Source organism: Lytechinus variegatus, chromosome 11 (genome assembly GCF_018143015.1).
Source record: "Lytechinus variegatus isolate NC3 chromosome 11, Lvar_3.0, whole genome shotgun sequence".
In the NCBI taxonomy this organism is placed as follows: Eukaryota; Metazoa; Echinodermata; class Echinoidea; order Temnopleuroida; family Toxopneustidae; genus Lytechinus; species Lytechinus variegatus.
In genome coordinates, this window is record NC_054750.1 from 8,885,103 (window position 1) to 8,905,656 (window position 20,554).

The 20,554-nt window shown below is 34.8% G+C and overlaps 1 protein-coding gene across 1 annotated transcript; it reads right to left on the reverse strand.

The window, feature by feature from the left end:
- Window positions 1-114: 114 nt before the first annotated feature.
- On the reverse strand, window positions 115-16,892 carry LOC121424194 (carbohydrate sulfotransferase 15-like). Its single transcript, XM_041619805.1, has 8 exons — window positions 16,860-16,892; window positions 13,092-13,403; window positions 12,280-12,520; window positions 9,476-9,622; window positions 8,923-9,076; window positions 8,236-8,374; window positions 719-881; window positions 115-394 (listed from the first exon to the last, which is right to left on the reverse strand). The coding sequence occupies exons 1-8, from the start codon at window positions 16,890-16,892 to the stop codon at window positions 216-218; spliced, it is 1,368 nt and encodes a 455-aa protein (XP_041475739.1). The 3' UTR covers window positions 115-215.
- Window positions 16,893-20,554: the final 3,662 nt, after the last annotated feature.

A 20,554-nucleotide genomic window follows, 5' to 3' on the forward strand; every position in this document is an offset into this window, starting at 1 on the left:
AGTAAATAAAAGCTCACTTCTGTACATGTCATGAATGCATTCGAACACAAACTCAGCCTCACATACACTCACATGTATAGATGCATGTCGATGATGATAGAATTAATGAATTATATTATAGAAAATAATAATGTTAATGAGTATAGTTGAAAATAAATAATTATTCAAGCTTACACCTTAAATAATAAGTAGAGAAATGGACGTGGTTAACATGGTTATGTTACAGGATATAAGAATTTGTCATCTTTCATTAAAAGCGCCATATCCTTGTTGTAAGGTGCGTAAAAATCGTCCAAAATCTGTTTAGTTTCTGGAAGAATCTGTTTCCTCCTTCTGTTCACGTTCTTCTTAGGAGCGTAGATGATTTCATTCTCTCTCTCTTCGCTCAGTTGTCCTGCGAAAAATAACAATTCCATGAACCATAACAAAATAGACAAAACTGCATACCAACGAAATTCCTGAAAAACAAATGTTTCTGCACGATAATTACTAGGATAATTTCATTTGGAGTTATTTTGTCATTAATTTTTCAATCACTTGTGCAGAATAATTAAAGTGTTACTAAAATTGGCAAAGTAGGTTATATTGAAAAACGCACGTGCTTTATTGTTGATTGTGTTGATTTCCGATTCTACAGGGTACAAAAAACACATTTTCAATGTATCCTTCCTGTAGGCCTAAATAATTCAAATTCCCATTTCTAATGGTCTAGACTTACCTAAGTCGAGAAATTTAATGATTTTTCTATACGTAGAAAGAGGGTGTGTCTCCAAATCCTCTAATCGAATGACGAGTACTCCGTCAGGTGAAAAAGCTTCCATCCAATCACGAGCGAATACCGAGTAGAGTCCACCCTTTAGTGCAGGAAATACGGTATAGGGCTGAAAGGAGGACGGGAAATATGTATATCAAATAATAATCATATTAAATAATATTGAATAATAATCATAGTCATTTTTTGTTTTTCCTCATGTCAACATTAACCCCTGCAGATTAAAGATTTCATAGCTTCATTTCAACTCAACATCAGTTCAGGCCAATACACAATTGAACATGTAAAAACCACAAATTAAAACAATTATTGTCAAAATTGTGATCGATGAAAACAAGGATGGCTATCATTAAATTACACTGACGGTTATTATTATAATTATGATTTTGAAGCGTTTTGCATGGTTGGAATTTTGTAGATAAATAAATGAATAAGTCTTTATTTGGCTTCAATTCCAATAACAACATCAACAGTAAATCATGACAATACAAGTAAATAGCAAAGAACAAATGTAAATGCACTACATTATTATGGAACATATATAGCAAGATCCATGAGACAAGATGGAAAAGAAACGTTATGACCTTCTAAGGAGCTTAGCTTCTAGGTCATTGGCCACCAGATTGTTACAAACTTACATGTACACAATCAAGCATTTAAAACATTTGAGAACAAGCAAACAAAAGTATTAAACAAATTTGAGTAAATAACAAAGTATCAATAATCATGTTTGCAAAAGATACACAAAAAATGCCAAGAAATTCTATCAGACCTAAAGTATAAGAATCTGAAATTCAAATAGAAGAAACAAAAGAGGTAAAAGAGAAAAATATGAAAAGTAGAAGAGCTCTAATATCGCATAGATAATTATGGGGAAAATATAAAAAAATAGTAGAGAGCGGTGTTGGCTCAGTCGGTAACGCGTCTGCCCGTCGAACCAAAGATCGTGGTTTCGAGTCCACCCCGGGCGGATGACTGAAGCCAGTGCGTTGTGTGTCAACGTCTCTCCCATGTTTCATAGATGCATGCTATGTTACAATGGAAAACACTCCGTCCCTCGGATAGGACGTTAAATGGAGGCCCCGTGTAGAGGAGAGTCACCACCTTTGCACGTTAAGAACCCACTGCACTATTCGTATAAGAGTTTATAATTTAGGGGGAAACCCCATGTAGTGGTCCACCTGCATTCCCCCAATCAGTTATATCGGGAGGAAAGACTTGCGGGTCATAGTGATTCAGTTCGCTTTTCGCCTCCCAGGCACAGGTGACGCCAAACAAATAATAATAATAATAACAAGTTAAAAAGTTAGACAAGATATACCAGCAGGCATTCGTTTATCGCTCTAAGTGTTTCTTCGGTACAACTGTCTTAGACTTGTTTCTAAAAACACTAAGGCTAACTGATTGCTTTGACGAAGTAGGAAGGGAGTTCCATAATTTTGGCCCAGTATAAACAAATTGATATTAGCCGAAAACTAGTTTTAACCAATGGCTGGTGGAGAAAAGAAACGTGTCCTATATAGTCAGAATGGATTTGGTCATTTTAACACATAACTGCATAACGAACCAAGGGCAAGTGGAAGTTCTCTTTTTATTCAGTTATTCATTTAATTGATACTAAAGGCATCCGAGGATGAGATCAAATATGTTATGTAAATTAAGTAACTAGTTTTCATATTAAAAACAAGACATCAGTATGGAATCGTAAACCAACTCCTCGTTAGATCACTCCTACATTAAGGAGAGCGTTGACTCTTGTTTTCAACATTAACATAATGCTAGCATTTTTCCACATCGTATAAATGGGATGGTCGTGATCAGTCTTTTGAACTTCATTTATTAGTCAGTTTTTCCATGTCCGTCTGTTCTGATTATCATCCAAGTAGTACATGTCGAAAGGCCTCAGTACATGTATGTTCGATTTTAAGTTCACCCTGAAGAAATTTTTGTTGTAGAAATAGCAGAAAATTATAAAAATATTGGGGAAGGTTTCAGGGAAATCCGTTAACGATTGAGAAAGTTACTAGAATTTAAAATAACCTTTGGTCTGGAGTTCCACAGGACTCTGTGGCTGGTCCGTTGATTTTTTACAATGTTTATATCCCCCTACAGGATATTATAAGGGCACATGGTATTTCATGTATGATGTACGCTGACGGTTATATGCCTTGTATTCAGTAGAGCTTATTATCCATTTTGAGAAAAAAAAAGACAAAGGAAAGAAAGAGAAAACAAAAAAAGGAAAAGAAAGGGAAAGGAGAGGAAGGAGGAAAAGGGAAAAGAAAAAAGAATGGAAGGAAGAGGAGAATAAATGAAAGGAAAATAATAAAAATGAAGAAATGGAAGGAAAGGAAAAAGAATATGTATATGCATGTGTGTGTGTATATATATTATTTACTAATTCCATGTTCATCTAACTTACAACCTTGAATTAACAATGCACCATTCCATTTATTAAAGCCCTTATTTTGGATGCCCCATAAATTTCGAATCATCCTAACCTCCCCATATCAAATTTTATCATTTTTATACAAAACAAAAAAGACATACATGTATTTGATTGGTATATGCGAGATCATTTCACGGGAAAAGACTCTATCATTTTTATTTCTATTTTCTTTTTCGAGTTTCAAGACTATAGAGTATCCCAAAGGGAGCCCCCTGTCTACACCGGAGAGACAGGACGATGTCTGGACGGTGTCGTTAGAAAGGACGGGATCATGCGGTAACCTGTAAGATACGATAGTCTTTATGATAATAATAATAATAATAAAAAAGAAAAGAAAAAAAAGGAGAGGAACGATTTTTTTAAAGACACGTCGAAAAAAAGAAAAGAAATAATAGTTGGCCTAACGAGTTGGCGATAATAGTCAAATATGACTGGTCGCCATTAATTTTCAACAAACAACAACAACGATGTTCAATTATACACCACTTTTAGTGCTAGGGATCGATCTTGTGCTATCCAAAGAATGGAAGATTGTTTGAAGGATGTTAGAACTTGGTCATTTCAGAATAAGCTTTCTTTAAATGATTCTAAGACTGAACTTGTTCACTTTCATTCTAAGTATTGATCTGATGTTCCTCAAATTATTGTAAGGATCGGGCAGTCTGTAATTAAGCCCTCAAATATAGTGCGGAATGATCTTGGTGCTGTCATGGATTCATCCCTTTCCATGTCTCAAAATGTTGATGTTATATGTAAGTCTGCCTTTGTAGCTAAAAGAAAAATAAGTAAAATTCGTATAGGTTTCTTGATCAGAATACATCCCATCGTCTTATTCATGCTTTTGTCACATCTCGGTTAGATAATTGTAATTCCCTTCTCTTTGGCCTGCGACTCGTCTTGTTTCTTGTGTCCCTAGTTCTTCCCACATTACTCCTGTGCTTCGCAACGAACTCCACTGGCTTCCTATTACTTCTCGTATCACCTACAAAATTATTCTTCTTGCTTTCAAGTCATATCATGGTCTAGCTCCTTCATACCTTTCTGAACTCCTTCCTCGATATCAGCCAGTTCGAGTTCTACGTTCTGCTTCTCAATCTCTTCTTTCTCGATCTCATACTTCTTACAAACAATACGGTCAGCGTTCTTTCTCTTATGCAGCTTCATTTCTTTGGAACAATCTCCCCCTACAAATTCTCAATGCTAATAGTGTTAATACATTTAAAGTTATGCTTAAAAGTCTTCTTTTTAAATCTTGATATCATATGTTTATTGGCCCATTTGATGGTATTTCTTTATTCATGATCTGGTGAGAAAGTTGTAAATTGTAATATTAGTTTTGATACATTTTGTTGTGCAAAGTATTTCTTTTCCTTTATACTTCATTTTCCTCTCTCTTAACCGCTTCGAGGCAATTTTGCGACTTTGCGATATATAAAAATTGTTTATTATTATTATTTATTATTATTATTAAATTTTGGGATTTGTGACGTCATTATTTAGTAGCTGCCTCTTTATGTTATGCAATATAAAATGCATGAATTTCATTTTTTAATGGTTACCCACGACTTATTATTCTTGTCTTTTCATGCTCGGATGTGAAAAGATTTGTCTTTTGATATTCTAAAGGTACAGTAAAAAACATTTCTTATCCCAGGAAATGAAAATTCATTGATATTTAACCAATCACTATGTAGGAATGCTGCTCGCATAAGACCTCATGGATCAAATAATATTTTTTTATTATTTTCTCCCACTTTTACTATAAACTTTTTCTCAGCGTGAACTCGCCTTTAAGGCTCTTTTACGCCTTTTTTTTCGATAGGCCTACCAAAAAAATAAATTTATTTCGTCATTGGGTCAGTTTGAGAACCCCTGCTGCAGATCATGCTTCAGCGATTGGTTTACGTACTCCATATGCACCCTTTGCTAGTGCTTGAACCCTTTTCTTGCCTTCAGAAATATAGAGGTAAGCGATGAATTCCAATTACCGGAGTTAGAAATGAATATTCATTATGAATGACGTATTCTGTGGAATCCCGGGGGTGTTGAATTTCGGGAATCGAAGAGTCATAGCAGTGTCATAGCGCGCGTAATTTGATAGCGTTGTAGAGACGTACAAACTATTATGTGGTGCCAAAGAGAACTCGTTTGGACCATTGGCGGCGGAAGCCAAATATTTTAGGAGGGGACAACCAAAAAAATTTTGACAAGCAAAAAAAAAAAGGTTCTCAACCCAAAAAATTTTAGGGGGGGGGGGCGTAGGAAAATAAATTGACAAGCAAAAAAAAAAAAGTCAACAACAAATTTAGGGGGGACCGTCCCCCCCCCCGTCCTCAAATTTAGGGGGGACACGTCCCCCCGCTTCCGCCGCCTATGGTTTGGAGAACGGTGTAGAGAACTTATGTTGGTTACCAGACTTATTTTAATTTGTCTTCTCGATCTCGGTAGGTAGGTAAAATATTTTTATCTGGGTATACCCTTGAGCTGAGGGTCAAGTTTGAGAGATAAGCCTAAATAGCAGCTAGACTTAGCTGGCTAGCTAGACCTACTTAGTAGGCTACTGAGCCAGAACTAGTCTTAGCCTTAGGTATCAGTGCCTGAGCTGAGGTAGCTACCTAGACGGTATTCTAGTGAGCTACCTCCAGGGGCGGATCCAGCTTTCGCCAATAGGGGGGGGGGCCGAAAAATATTTTGATCAACATTTTTCTCGATTGGCCGCTACAATCTTGCTTTTTTTTGTTGGTTTTTCACGGGGTAATCCTAACTAAAGACTGAAGTTTTAAGTATATGTTAGTTTTTATTGCTATAAACAATATTAGGTATCTCATGTGGTCTTAATATATAATGCGAGCGCGAAGCGCGAGCTAAAAATCTTTGATATTTTATGTCCTTAGAACTGAAGATTCAGAGCAGTCTTTATAATCATGAACAAAGATAAGTATCCAACTAAACAATGCGAGCGCGAAGCGCGAGCCGAAATTTTATCATATAGTAACGTGAAAAGTGACTCAATTAGGACTGTTTTTAGTGATTATTGAAGAGGATACAAGTATCACCAAATAAATAATGAGAGTGCGAAGCGCGAGCTCAAAATTTCTGATATTCCGACCTGAAAAAAATGAACAGTCTAAGCGCGTTTTTATTTAAATAAACAAGCTGTGCGTCTCAAACAATTAAATGCGAGCGCGAAGCATGAGCTTAATTTTTTGATATACTGACATGATAAAGGAGCATTTTGACAAATTTTGGTAAGAATTTCCAAAGAGCATAGGTATCTCACAAATTAAACAATGCGAGCGCATGCGAGCGCGCAGCGCGAGCCGAACATTAATTTTGATACACATTAAACAATTTGTGTAAATCAAACAAAATAATAAATGCTTGATGTGCTAGAGAATTGTGTGCAAATTGATATCAGAACTGGATATATTGTATATATACTGGTTATATATTAGTGTCATTTAACCCTCTTGAATGGGATTCATTACACAGGCAATGCGAGCGCGAAGCGCGAGCGAAATTTTTTATATAAAGTCTATTTTCCAATTCTTCCCCTCACCTTTTTTTTGGTTTCCTTTCGGGGTCGGGCCGGTCGTTACGAGGCTGTAAATTACACATCATGGGTAAAATACCTCTTTCTTACTTTTCTTTCTGTTTTTCGTAGTTTCTATCAAGGTAAAGAGTAAACTTTTTTCTGCAGGTTGTCAAAAAATAGGGGGGGGGGGCCGGGGCCGGCTCGGCCCCCTCCTGGATCCGAGCCTGACCTCAGCTCAGGCTCTGCTAAGGCTAAGACTAGTTCTGGCTCAGTAGCCTACTAAGTAGGTCTAGCTAGCCAGCTAAGTCTAGCTGCTATTTAGGCTTATCTCTCAAACTTGACCCTCAGCTCAAGGGTATACCCAGATTAAAATATTTTACCTATCTACCGAGATCGAGAAGACAAATTAAAATAAGTCTGGTAACCAACATAAGTTCTCTACACCGTTCTCCAAACGAGTTCTCTTTGGCACCACATAATAGTTTGTACGTCTCTACAACGCTATCAAATTACGCGCGCTATGACACTGCTATGACTCTTCAATTCCCGAAATTCAACACCCCCGGGATTCAACAGAATACGTCATTCATAATGAATATTATATCTAACTCCGGTAATTGGAATTCATCGCTTACCAAATATATATATGGTATAACAATAGCGATAACAATCATAACAATAGGCCTCAAAGGCTGGTCACACCGCCCGAGCGTTGTTGGAGCGGTCGTGGAGCGATAGGGAAAGAGGGTCGAATTTTGCTCTCGAAATTGGGGGAAAATCGAAAACAAAATAAAAACAATCGAAATAGAAAATGGTGAACTGGAGCGAGCGGTGATGATTTTTTTCTCTCCGCTCCACGACCGCTTCAACAACGCTCGGGCGGTGTGACCAGGCCTTTAAGGCCTATTGTTATCGCTATTGTTAAACCGCTATATTTTTGAAGGCAAGAAAAGGGTTCAAGCATTAGCAAAGGGTGCATATGGAGTTAACAAATCTCTGAAGCATGATCTATAGCAGGGGTTCACACCGCCCGAGCGTTGTCAGAACGGCGTAACGGAAAATATGCGAAGCTTTGGAGCGGATTTCTTCTTCTTTTTTTCTCGATAAGAAGAAAATACTATGCTTTGAAGCGGCTTTCTTTGTTCTTCTTCCTAAATAAAACAAAAATGGCTATGCATTGTAACGGAAATTTGAGTGTAAAATGGGGGGTCCCTTCGGCGGCACATATACATTATATACATAATGAGTGCCCTCCCCCGGAGGTAGAGTAGAAGGGACAGCGCACCAATTATTCGTGAATGCAGTCCGGACAGAATATAATGTTGTCAAAGGCCTATACGGTCAAAGATCGGGGAAAGGACAACATAAGTAAAGTTTGCGAAATATAGTAAATTTCTATTCAGTAAATTATTCATTAAATTATCGACGGTAAACACAAAACATCTCTAACCATCAAATAAAAAAAAATTACACACTTACACAACCTGCCGCATATGCACAGTAGCGAATATTATGTTTCTGAAGACAGTCTCTTAAACATCCAATTTGTTTGACCGTGATGTCGTGGAAACTTTTCGGATTTCCATTTCCGAAGCTATACCAATAATATGAGATTGCCCTGAAATTTAATGGCAGAAAAAAATGAGAACTAGACATTTCGCGTCATACATGTGACTCATTCTATTCAAATTAACTATTTAAACACGTGTTAACATATAATGTATGTTTAAAGAAAGAATGGGAAATGATCGCCTGTTGAATTATATAACAATATTCTTAAAGCACATGCACAGTAGCGAATATTATGTTTCTTCTAATTTTTGTTTCAAATGCTTTCAGATTCAGGATTTATTTCATCAGTTCTGCATGCCCCTTGATAACATTTCAGATCACTTTCTTGCATTAAAAGTTTTCCCAAAAATGCTATTTTTTTACAGTGAAACTTGTGATTGATCAATGAGAATAATATTGCTACGCTTTCGGAAAGAAAACAAAAACCTTTTTCCTGATTTTCCTGATTCTTTGGTATGTTATCATTTTCATTAATATAAAGAATTCGAAAGATGAGACCAAGTATTCCATAAAATTATGGACTAAAATCCTTTTTTATTTTGAGTTAAACCCAAATTAAAGCGAAGATCACAATATGGGCCACTAAAAAATTACCTTACTGTTGGATCTCTAACCATAAGGATGATTTTTGCATTAGGCTGTACTGCTCGGAGAAGTTGTGCATTGGTATACACGGGCTCCGAAGCGTTTGGAAAAGTCTTAGTCCAATCCAGCCCAATGGTGTAGCTAGTAGATATCGAGGCATCGCCTAAATTTATATAAGAAAGACAGAAAACGAAAAACGAAAAAATAACAAAGACATTTTTGCATATATAGATTTCAAAAAGATCCTGATCGATTGCGGTTAGGACGCTATTGAATACTGAATTGTCCTTGAATCCTAATTGTAACGTTTTATTAATAAAGCTCGGATGATTGAAATCTATGCAATTTAGAATGCGGGGAAAAAAAGAATGTGAGGTTCATATTTCTTTCTCTCTCTGAGGAAGAAGTGCACTGCCATGTTTTTTTTAACACTCATCGGCAACACTTCTAAATTCTAACCAAAGGTGGCGCCACAGGCTTCCTATGATTGGACCTTTTTAGACACCGTCCCCCAACCGTAAGCAAATATACTGATTTTACACGGACATTACTAACCACTTACCAAAAACTTTATGATAGTAAGGAATCCCCGTTGCCGCTGTGACATTATTGTTTATTATTTTCGGAACTCCTAAAGATTTGTATAGATTAAGATACCATTCAAAAGAGCTGTCATCCTCTCCTCCTGTGAGCTTTCGTATGGCCAATACTGCAATAGAAATGAAATAACTGATAAATATGATAACTCTGATAAATATTATACCAGCTAGAATAGCGTTCATGATTGGGTATGATGGTGAAACCATTTTGCTGCATACCATCGAATTTAAAGGTATGCAGGCTATTATGTCCATAAATAGGGGGCCCAATTTTCAAGTAGTATGATCATTTTTTTCATATCTAACTAAAAATGAAATTTCAAAACAAATCTGATTTTCAATTTCCTTTGCATGAATTGAGATGTGAAACATAGAAAACGAATAGGTTAATATAATTACCAAACTTGTGGAATCTGCTCTAGAATGTGGAGCCGAACGAATAAAAGAGACAATAATGTAAACATAAGTTGTGTTTTGCAAATATCATGATTCACATCAATAAACGGGCACAAGGGGTGACCAATGACGTGTGTGTATGGACGTCACGTGCTAATGTTTTAATTCTACGCAACTTTAAGTTCCGACCATGCATTTTTGAAACTGAACGCGAATCAAATCAAATCAAATCATTTATTTCCACAATAATATTTAAAAAAAAACATTACAAATATGTACAGAATAGGAAACAACATAATTTAAAAAGGAAAATTAACCGAGTTGATCAAAAGTATAACACAAAGAAATGTACATTTTACTGTGGGGGAGCCAAAGAAGACAAAATAAGTCTTAAAATCAGGCACCCAACATAAAATAAACAGATAAGTGCTATCAAAATAGACATTTCTTAACAATATATAACATGTGAATATGGCTCTCATTTATAACTTTCAAAAAAATAGTTAAGAAAAATCAACACATATATAAAAAATGAAATAGCGTTACGAATGGGAAATAGAATTTAGAATGATAACTTAAGTAATGACATAAACAATACAAAAAAGGAAAAGATAGGTTTGGTTTTTAAGCTCTACTGTTTTTTTGTTAAAATTGTATGAATCAGGTACTTTTTGAAATTACTTTTAAAGGAATGGAGTGATACTGAGTTTTTAATTTCTTTTGGTAAGGAACTCCACAGTTTAGGGCCAGTGAAAAAAAGAGTAGATTTAGCATATGATGTTCGAACCTTTGGAAAATGAAAGTCATTGGCAGAATGGGTTTCATAAAAATGGAAATCTAGATTAAGGGGAAATCAATCAGAAAAATGAGGAGGGTGTAGACGATGTTTGCATTTATACTTGAAAATTTCGATTTTTAGATTCATGATATCATACACAGTTAATAGTAGTTTCTGAAATAATGGTGGGAATGATATGAAGAATCGGAAATAAGGCGAACCGCTCTTTTCTGCAATTTGAATACTCTATCAGATAGATATTATGGACAACAAGCCCAGATAATGGTACAATATGAAATATGTTGGAGAAACAAGGTATTATAAATGGAAAGAAGTACTTTAGGCGGGAGAATTATGAATACGCTTTCGATCGAAGAGAAATCTCGCAGCCATTTTGTTTTTACAAGGAGTATCTTTGTGATCCAAGGAATCTTGGAGGGGCCCTTACAAACACCCACAACAAATTGATACTGCCAATTAGTTTTATAAAGCAAATAATGTTTGAATTCGTAATGCTAATGGCTTTAGATGCGTATGGGTAGAAAGCAAAGGCACTAGGAATTACTGACTTGCTTGCACTGAAATACATTGGCACAAGATCACTCATTTTATTTAAACGCGGATTTGAAATTCAATGAACAAATTAAACAAGCGATAAGAAAGTGCATGTTCAGTTCACTGTACATTAGCAAACGTTATACAGTGCGTCCCAGAAAAAACGAAACCGAGATTTAGCGATCATTTATCATAACTTAATCATAAATAAAATAGACAAATGACCTACCAAGTTAAAGCTTAGAATCTCCTCTTTCATCTGATATTACTTAGATCATTTTTCATTCACGCATGAGTGAGCAAATACAATTTGAAGAAAGGATATCAAAAACTCATTTGGCGGGGGGTATCTGGGTTTCAAAAAGAAAACCACATTCCTGAAAAGTTCAATATCTCCTCTTTAATTTGATACCTAAATTACAGAAAATGGTCAAGAAATAACAAAGTTCTGGTCATTTGAAATAAGGCTTGAATTTCAATAATTTTATAAAATGAAGAGGTTCTCCAGGCTGGCTTTCAAACCCACTCAATACTCCGTTTTGTTGACGATCAGCCATGCATTTAATATTTTGTTCACCATGCGAAGGCTTCTGTGGGAAACCGGTGAAAACACGTTTATCTCATGAAATTATGGAAATACAAGCCTTATTTCAAATGACCAGAACTTTTTTATTTCTTGACCATTTTCTGTAATTGAGGTACCAAATTAAAGAGCAGATATTGAACTTTTCAGAAATGTGGGTTTTTTTTAAAACCCAGATACTCCCCGCCAAATGAGTTTTTGGTATCCTTTCTTCAAATTGTTTTTGCTCACTCATGCGTGAATAAGAAATAACCTAAGTAATATCAGATGAAAGAAGAGATTCTAAGCTTTAAATTGGTAGGTCATTTGTCTATTCTTTTTATGATTAAGTTATGATCAATGATCGCTAAATCTCGGTTTCGTTTATTCTGGGACGCACTGTATTAATACAAATTGGAGTATGATTATTAAGATTTGATCGTGCTACTTGAATTCAAAGGGTACATTCTACCCACCCTCTTTTCCATGACATGGTGTTCCAGTAAATCCAAGGCGACGGGGTCCCCACCAATGTGGTTCTTTTGGGACATTAATGACATCAGGATGAGACAAGATCTTCTCCCATATATCTGTCGTACCGCACTTACTTGTCCCTATCACGTAGAAGTAGGGAAGACAGTTGAGTTCCGTCTTGTTCCGTAGCCAACATGGATTTTTGAAGTTTCCAAGGAAGTCCAGGGGTACTTTCTCAAATATCTGTTTTGATATCACAATGATAAGTGCATTAGAATTAGAACTATTTCATATTTTCAACCAAAAAATAGCATATGTAAAATATAGCATAAACAGTATTTTGGACGAAGGAGAGGGTAAGATTAATAAAAAAGGAGTGTCATCCACCCGCTGCCCGTAAAAAAACAAAGTAACCATTCTTTCAGATCGATGGTCTATACAGCTAGTGTAAGATCGAGTTATTTTTTTTTTATTGCATTTGATTGAGAAACTTTCTGCAACGGGCCAAAGGCAAGCCACACAAGCCGGAAATAGTGTGCCCCAATGGTCTGTTTAGCGGACCTTTAGTATTCACCACGTACATACGCCTCCTTAATGTAATTTATATCATACTTTATGCCAAATCATTGTAAAAGGGTTAAACATCAGACATGTCAGAATTATTCACTTTAATAATAGTCCTTGTCAGAAATTCAATAAATTGTCAATTTTCTTCACAAATGAAAGAAAAAGTGGATTGTTCAGTTAATAGATTTGGCATGCATAAAGTTTTAATTTCTATGAGACGTTGAAGGGGCTATGAGGATCAGCTTACCTCAGGAGCCCACTTGACAAGTTCTCTAGTGGCACCAGGCATTGTAGACCATTTACAGGAAAGTCCTTGACACTTTCCCTCATCCGAGAAGAAATAAAGGGATGAATGGTTTGAATGTTCAGCTTTTCCATATCGAATAGTGTAATTCACCTCCAGTATTCTTCGGGTAGTTGTATTGATGTAACTTGATTTAGGAAGCGGTGTGATTGTTATCCTAGAAATCGTGTTAAAGAATGTAGCCGCCAGATATTCCCGATTATCTAGTACAATCAATTCGCATATTATGATTGCAACTATTGCCCATTTCAGTATCTGGAAATTAAAAGCACGTGATGGTGATAATGATAATAGTATTAAATGATCTTAATAATAGAGAACGCACATATCAAAGTGATCACTGTACAGATATAATGGTTCAGTGTCATAACCCGCAAAATAGAGAACATGACATCAATAATAAATGCGATTTCATATTTCTGACATATGTATATAATATATATATATTATATTGTTACGTAACAATTAGATAATTACAAACAAGCGTTACTATGTATGTTTCTGTGAAGGGCGCGCATCCTCAGCCAGTCATCATAACAACATCTGTCTGAGGATGCGCTCTCTGATTGATACCACACATTGTATATACTCCTGAAGAAGACGGAGGTCCGTCGAAAATTCGAGTAAATAAAAACTATATTGGCATTGTAAGCATTACCTTTTATCTTCAGCATATTTTGTTACTTGTCTATTAGAGAAGCCAATACGTGAAACTTTAAGATATATATATATAGAGAGAGAGAGAGAGAGAGAGAGGAAAAAATGACTACGAAGTGGTCGTTGCTCCTTGCTTCTCCATTTAATCAAGCTTTCGATCAATGCATGATCTTCCTCAGGACTATCACTTATATGGCACGCATATAGGGAATCAATTAAATATATATTTCACTTAAAAATATATCTTTCTCTTCCACTAAACCATTTCACTTAAAGAAATTTATATTTCACTTTCAAAAATATATTCCACTTTATCAAAAAAATATATTTCACTTTAAAAAATATGTTTCACTTAAAAAAAAAAAGTATTTCACTTTTCCCCAAAAAATATGTTTCACTTTTCAAAAAAATATATTTCACTTTTCAAAAAAAAGATATTTCACTTTTCAAAGAAATATATTTCACTCTTCTAAAAGATATATTTCACTTTTCAAAAAGAAAATATTTCACTTTTCTAAAAAAAATATATTTCACTTTTCCCAAAAAATATATTTCACTTTCCAAAAAAATATATTTCACTTTCCAAAGAAATATATTTCACCTTTCAAAGAAATATATTTCACTCTTCTACAAGATATATTTCACTTTCCAAAAAAATTTATTTCACTTTTCCAAAAAAATATGTTTCACTTTTCAAAAAAATATATTTCACTTTTCAAAAAAAAGATATTTCACTTTTCAAAGAAATATATTTCACTCTTCTAAAAGATATATTTCACTTTTCAAAAAGAAAATATTTCACTTTTCTAAAAAAAATATATTTCACTTTTCCCAAAAAATATATTTCACTTTCCAAAAAAATATATTTCACTTTCCAAAGAAATATATTTCACCTTTCAAAGAAATATATTTCACTCTTCTACAAGATATATTTCACTTTCCAAAAAAATTTATTTCACTTTTCCAAAAAAATATATTTCACTTTTGAAAAAAAAAATGTTTCACTTTTCAAAAAAAAATCATTTCACTTGATACATTTTAATTTTGAGAGAAAACAAATCCTTTCACTTTTGTTGGATAACACATGCGGCTGCCGTATTAGACCGTAACTATCCTCACGGAAATATCCATTCCTCTCGCTACGAAAAACATTTCACTCGTGTTGCAAATTCATTTCACTCAATTGCAAAAAAATACGTTCCTCTTTTTTCTCGGCCTGTAGGCGGCGCGCACCATTGTTGGCGGGACGAGAAGTTACATGATATATCTATCTTTCTATCTATCTATCTATCTACCTCTCTCTCTCTCTCTGCCTAATATATATCTATCTGTTTAAATATGTCTATCCTTCTATCTATCTAATATCTATTTATTTCGTTTAATATGTCTGTATATCTGTGTATTTATCATTCAATCTTTATATCTATCTATCTATTTATCTACCTATCTATCTTATGTCTATCTGTTCAGAATACATATGTCTATCCGTATGTCTACTTTTTATCTTTCAATCTAATAACTATTGATCTGTCTAAATAGTTATGTCTGTTTATTTGTTTGTTTAACTATTTAATATCTATCTATCAAATTTGTTTAATATGTTATTCTATCTATCTACCTATCAATAAATATATCGATCTATTTTCTCTCTCTCTCTCTCTCTCTCTCTCTATCTATCTATCTATCTATCTATCTATTTATCTATCTGTCTGTCTATCTGTGTATGTACCTATGTATCTACCTGTCTCTGAATCTATGTGTATATCAAATATGATATCATTATCACCGCTGGGAATCATCGTATTTTTTCATCAATCATTATCAGTATCAGCCTCCTCATCGTATTTTTTTATCGTCAATGTCTATCTGTCCGATACCTATCTATCTGTTTATATCTATCTACCTATCCATCTGTCTATCTATCTATCTATTAATCAGGGGCCGCGGAACGGTTTTCAAAGCGGGGGGGGGGGGGGGCTGACCATGCAAAAAATCACAATCATACGGTCATTTTTACGGTTTTGGAAAAAAGTAAAGGGGGCTGCCCCCCAGCTTCCGCGGCCCCTGTTAATATATATCTATCTTCTATTATCTATCCACCTATCATTTATCTCTCCATCAATCTATCTATTTATCTATCTTTCTTATATGTATCTGTTTGAATATGTATGTCTGTTTGTCTATTTATCTTTCATACTTATATCCACTCATTTGTTTAAATAATTATGTTTGTTTATCTCTGCATCTACGACAGACCACCTAATTCGTCCGTACGACGAATTAAAATCTAATTTCACTTGTTACATTTTAAATCTGAGATCAAACAAATCCTTTCACTTTTGTTGGATAACACATACGGCTGCCGTAAAGACCGTGAGTAAATTTCGTTCTTCACGTAAATATCCATTCCTCTCGCTACGAAAAACATTTCACTCATGTTGCAAATTCATTTCACTCAATTGCAAAAAATACGTTCCTCTTTTTTCTCGGCCTGTAGGCGGCGCACACCATTGTTGGTGGGACGAGGACAATGCACCATGAGGTGGGCCCATAAACACAAATTGTAAAGTTTGAATTTATCGCTGATTATGCACAATAGCCAGGGCAATCAGCTGTTGCATTCGGCCCTACGATCAATCGCTAACCTTAGCACGGCCGGTCTGGCTATAACGTTTTGTAGGCATGAGGCATGAATGCTTTTTACATACACTATCTACGGAGCTGAATGGTCAAGGTATAAGTGTTGAAATTTCCCTTTTCTCCCTTCCGTCTGTCTTTTACTTCATTGACATACGATGGTCATAATGATTGATGAAATGAAGCTTACAAAAAGCTACATTTCACCGGTCAACTCGCTTGTACCTGCACTGCAAAACCAAATTCTCTCCATTTTGTATGAGACATGAATGGGGGGGTCACCATCCTCAGAACAGACATAAAAAGTGAGTATACGGGACTGAAGTTGGGTAATGACATCATGGACATTCTCGGCTAACACCACAGAGATGTATACTAATTGCGCGTTATATAAGTATCTCTATGGCTAACACCAACCTTTTCGGGCTGAGCGATGACGTCATCATCCATCTTCAGTCCCGAATACTCACTTTTTATGTCTGTTCTAAAGATGGTGACCCCCCCCCCCCTAATCACGTCTCGGACAAGATGGAGAGAATTTGGTTTTGCAGTGCAGGTACAAGTGAGTTGACCAGTGAAATGTAGCTTTTTGTAAGCTTCATTTCATCAATCATTATGACCATCGTATGTCAATGAAGTAAAAGACAGACAGAATGGAGAAAAGGGAAATTTCAACACTTATACCTTGACCATTCAGCTCCGTAGATAGCGTATGTAAAAAGCATTCATGCCTCATGCCTACAAAACGTTATAGCCAGACCGGCCGTGCTAAGGTTAGCGATTGATCGTAGGGCCGAATGCAACAGCTGATTGCCCTGGCAGCTGTGTATAATCAGCGATAAATTCAAACTTTACAATTTGTGTTTATGGGCCCACCTCGTGGTGTATTGTCCTCGTCCCACCAACAATGGTGTGCGCCGCCTACAGGCCGAGAAAAAAGAGGAACGTATTTTTTGCAATTGAGTGAAATGAATTTGCAACATGAGTGAAATGTTTTTCGTAGCGAGAGGAATGGGGATATTTACGTGAAGAGCGAAATTTACTTACGGTCTAATACTGCAGCCTTGTGGGATATTTACGTGAAGAGCGAAATTTACTTACGGTCTAATACTGCAGCCGTATGTGTTATCCAACAAAAGTGAAAGGATTTGTTTGATCTCAGATTTAAAATGTAACAAGTGAAATTAGATTTTAATTCGTCGTGCGGACGAATTAATTGGTCTGTCGTAGATACAGAGATAAACATACATAATTATTTAAACAAATGAGTGGATATAAGTATGAAAGATAAATAGACAAACAGACATACATATTCAAACAGATACATATATAACAAAGATAGATAAATAGATGGCTGGAGAGATAAATGATAGGTGGATAGATAGATAGATATATTAACAGGGGGCGCGAAAACTGGGGAGGGGGCTTCAGCCCTCCCCCCACACTTTTTTCTGAAACCGTGTACAAAAACGTAAAAATGACCATATGATTGTGATTTTTTGCATGGTCCCCCCCCACTTTGAAAACCGTTCCGCGGCCCCTGATTAATAGATAGATAGATAGATACATGTAGATAGATATAGATAGATAGATAGATAGATATAGATAGATAGATAGAGATAGATAGATAGAGATAGATAGAGATAGATAGATAGATAGATAGATAAAGAGACAGATATATAGATTTGTAGATAAAAAGTGAAAGGATTTGTTTTCTCTCAAAATTGAAATGTAACAAGTGAAATGATTCTTCGTCGAAAAATAAATATTTTTTTTGAAAAGTGAAATTAATTTTTTTCAAAAGTGAAACATTTTTTTGGAAAAGTGAAATATATTTTTTTGAAAAGTGAAATATATTTTTTTGAAAAGTGAAATATATTTTTTTGAAAAGTGAAATATATTTTTTTGAAAAGTGAAATATATTTTTTGAAAAGTGAAATATATTTTTTTGAAAAGTGAAATATATTTTTTTTGAAAAGTGAAATATATTTTTTTTGATAAGAGAAATATATTTTTTTTGAAAAGTGAAATATATTTTTTGAAAAGTGAAATATATTTTTTTGGAAAGTGAAATATATCTTTTTTAAAGTGAAATATATTTTTTTAAAAAGTGAAATATATATTTTTTTTCAAAAGTGAAATATATATTTTTTTTCAAAAGTGAAATATATATTTTTTTAATATTAAAAGTGGAATACAATTTTTAAAAGTGAAATGGTTTAGTGGAAGAGAAACATATTTTTTCAAGTGAAATATATATTTGTTTCCCTATGAGCGTGCCATACAACTTGCTCTGTTATAATATGTTCTATTGTTAGATATGTTGACTCCTATACACATACAATCTTTTATTATAAATATTTCTCTCTGTATATAAACAATGATACGGCAATTGTTAAAATAAGTCTCTTATCATATAACATGTTTTCTGTCTGCATTTCCTTAGATATGTTGGCACCTATACATGTATACATTTATAACAAATCTATATATGATTACATAAATATCTCTTTCTATAAATATATATCTTTATCTGGCATTTGTCAAAATAAGTCCTTTTTATGTTCTCTTGTTTATAATTCCTCAGATATGTTGACTCCCACACGTGTATACATTTATAATAAATCTCTGTATATATATATATATATATATATATATATATATATTATATATATATATATATATATGACAATTGTAGTAACATAATTACATAAAATTAATATCTCTTTCTATAAATATATATCTTTATCTGGCAATTGTCAAAATAAGTCTTTTTATATCATATATTATGTTCTCTTGTTTATATAGTGTAAAATAATTAATAATGATAAGTAACCGTGAAGCATGTTTAGATTATTTTAGAGGCCATCATATTGTATTATTATATTATTGTATTGTATTTGTACTTTGTTTACATATTTATAGTCCTAAGGAAGATCATGCATTGATCGATAGCTTGATTAAATGGAGAAGCAAGGAGCAACGACCACTTCGTAGTCATTTTTTCCTCTATATTGACCCTCACCACTATGAATGACCGCCAGTGTTACGAGGCTTTTGGAAAATTTCTTCCGCTATATATATACACATATACACTAAACTCCTGAAATAATAATAGTCTAAATGATCGGTGCAAAAAATAGCAAGAATTGTTCAGATTCTGGTAAAAGCATGAAATTTGAAAATTTGAAAAAGAAGCATATCAGAACTTAATGCTACTGTTCTGTGTCAGGGTTTTGTGGCCAAGTATGGATCACGTCCAGCCAACCTTGGGCTTGTTGCAGAAATATTTAAACGCCAGTCCCGATCATGGGTGCTTTATTGGCTGAAAATCAAGTTGCGCAAGATTTTTTGAGTTGCGTTTGATCGCAACTCTTTCTGCAATGGGCCCCAAATATCACAAGTGCGTCACATACGTAGGTGAAAAAGTCAGCTGTGCATATACTACATCCTGCAAGATCTTTCAAGTAATGATAAATGAAGCTGCAGGATCCCAGCCAAACACCTGCAATCGGAACTGACTGGTCAAAATCAACATCTGCGAGAGCTTTCAAGTCATGATATATCCCGGAGCAGCAGGATCCAGGCCAACAAGCCTGGAAACAGATGGTCGGTCCAAATCAACTCTTACAGGAGATCTTTCACGTGATGATAAATCCTAGAGCTGACGGAATGATCCGGGTCAAAACACCTAGAAACAAAACGGACAAATAAAATCAACTCCTGCACATTGCATTAGGTCCGGAAACGGTATGGAAAGCTTCATTGCAGGCTTCGAAAGGGAGGGGATAAACCAAGGCAGAGTGTGTTGGCTTTCAAGAGAACGACTACTGTTAGCTAGAGATAGTGGTATCCAAGCACTCATTTGAAAATTACTCTCTGGCGGGAGTTTGGTGTTTGAAATAATTTCTAACTTCGTTGACTCAATCAATTCTTGGTGGTCACTTTTTCATCGCTCCAAGATTAGAGATATTCAACTTGTAAGCACCCATGACCTCCTGGTGAGCTCTTTTGGCTGTTCTTCCAACTGTTCTTCTCTTGTTAAATGTCGGTTTTGTGGAATTCTTTCCAAGTGCATTTTCAGGTGTTATACTGGGTCTTAAAGGAGATTC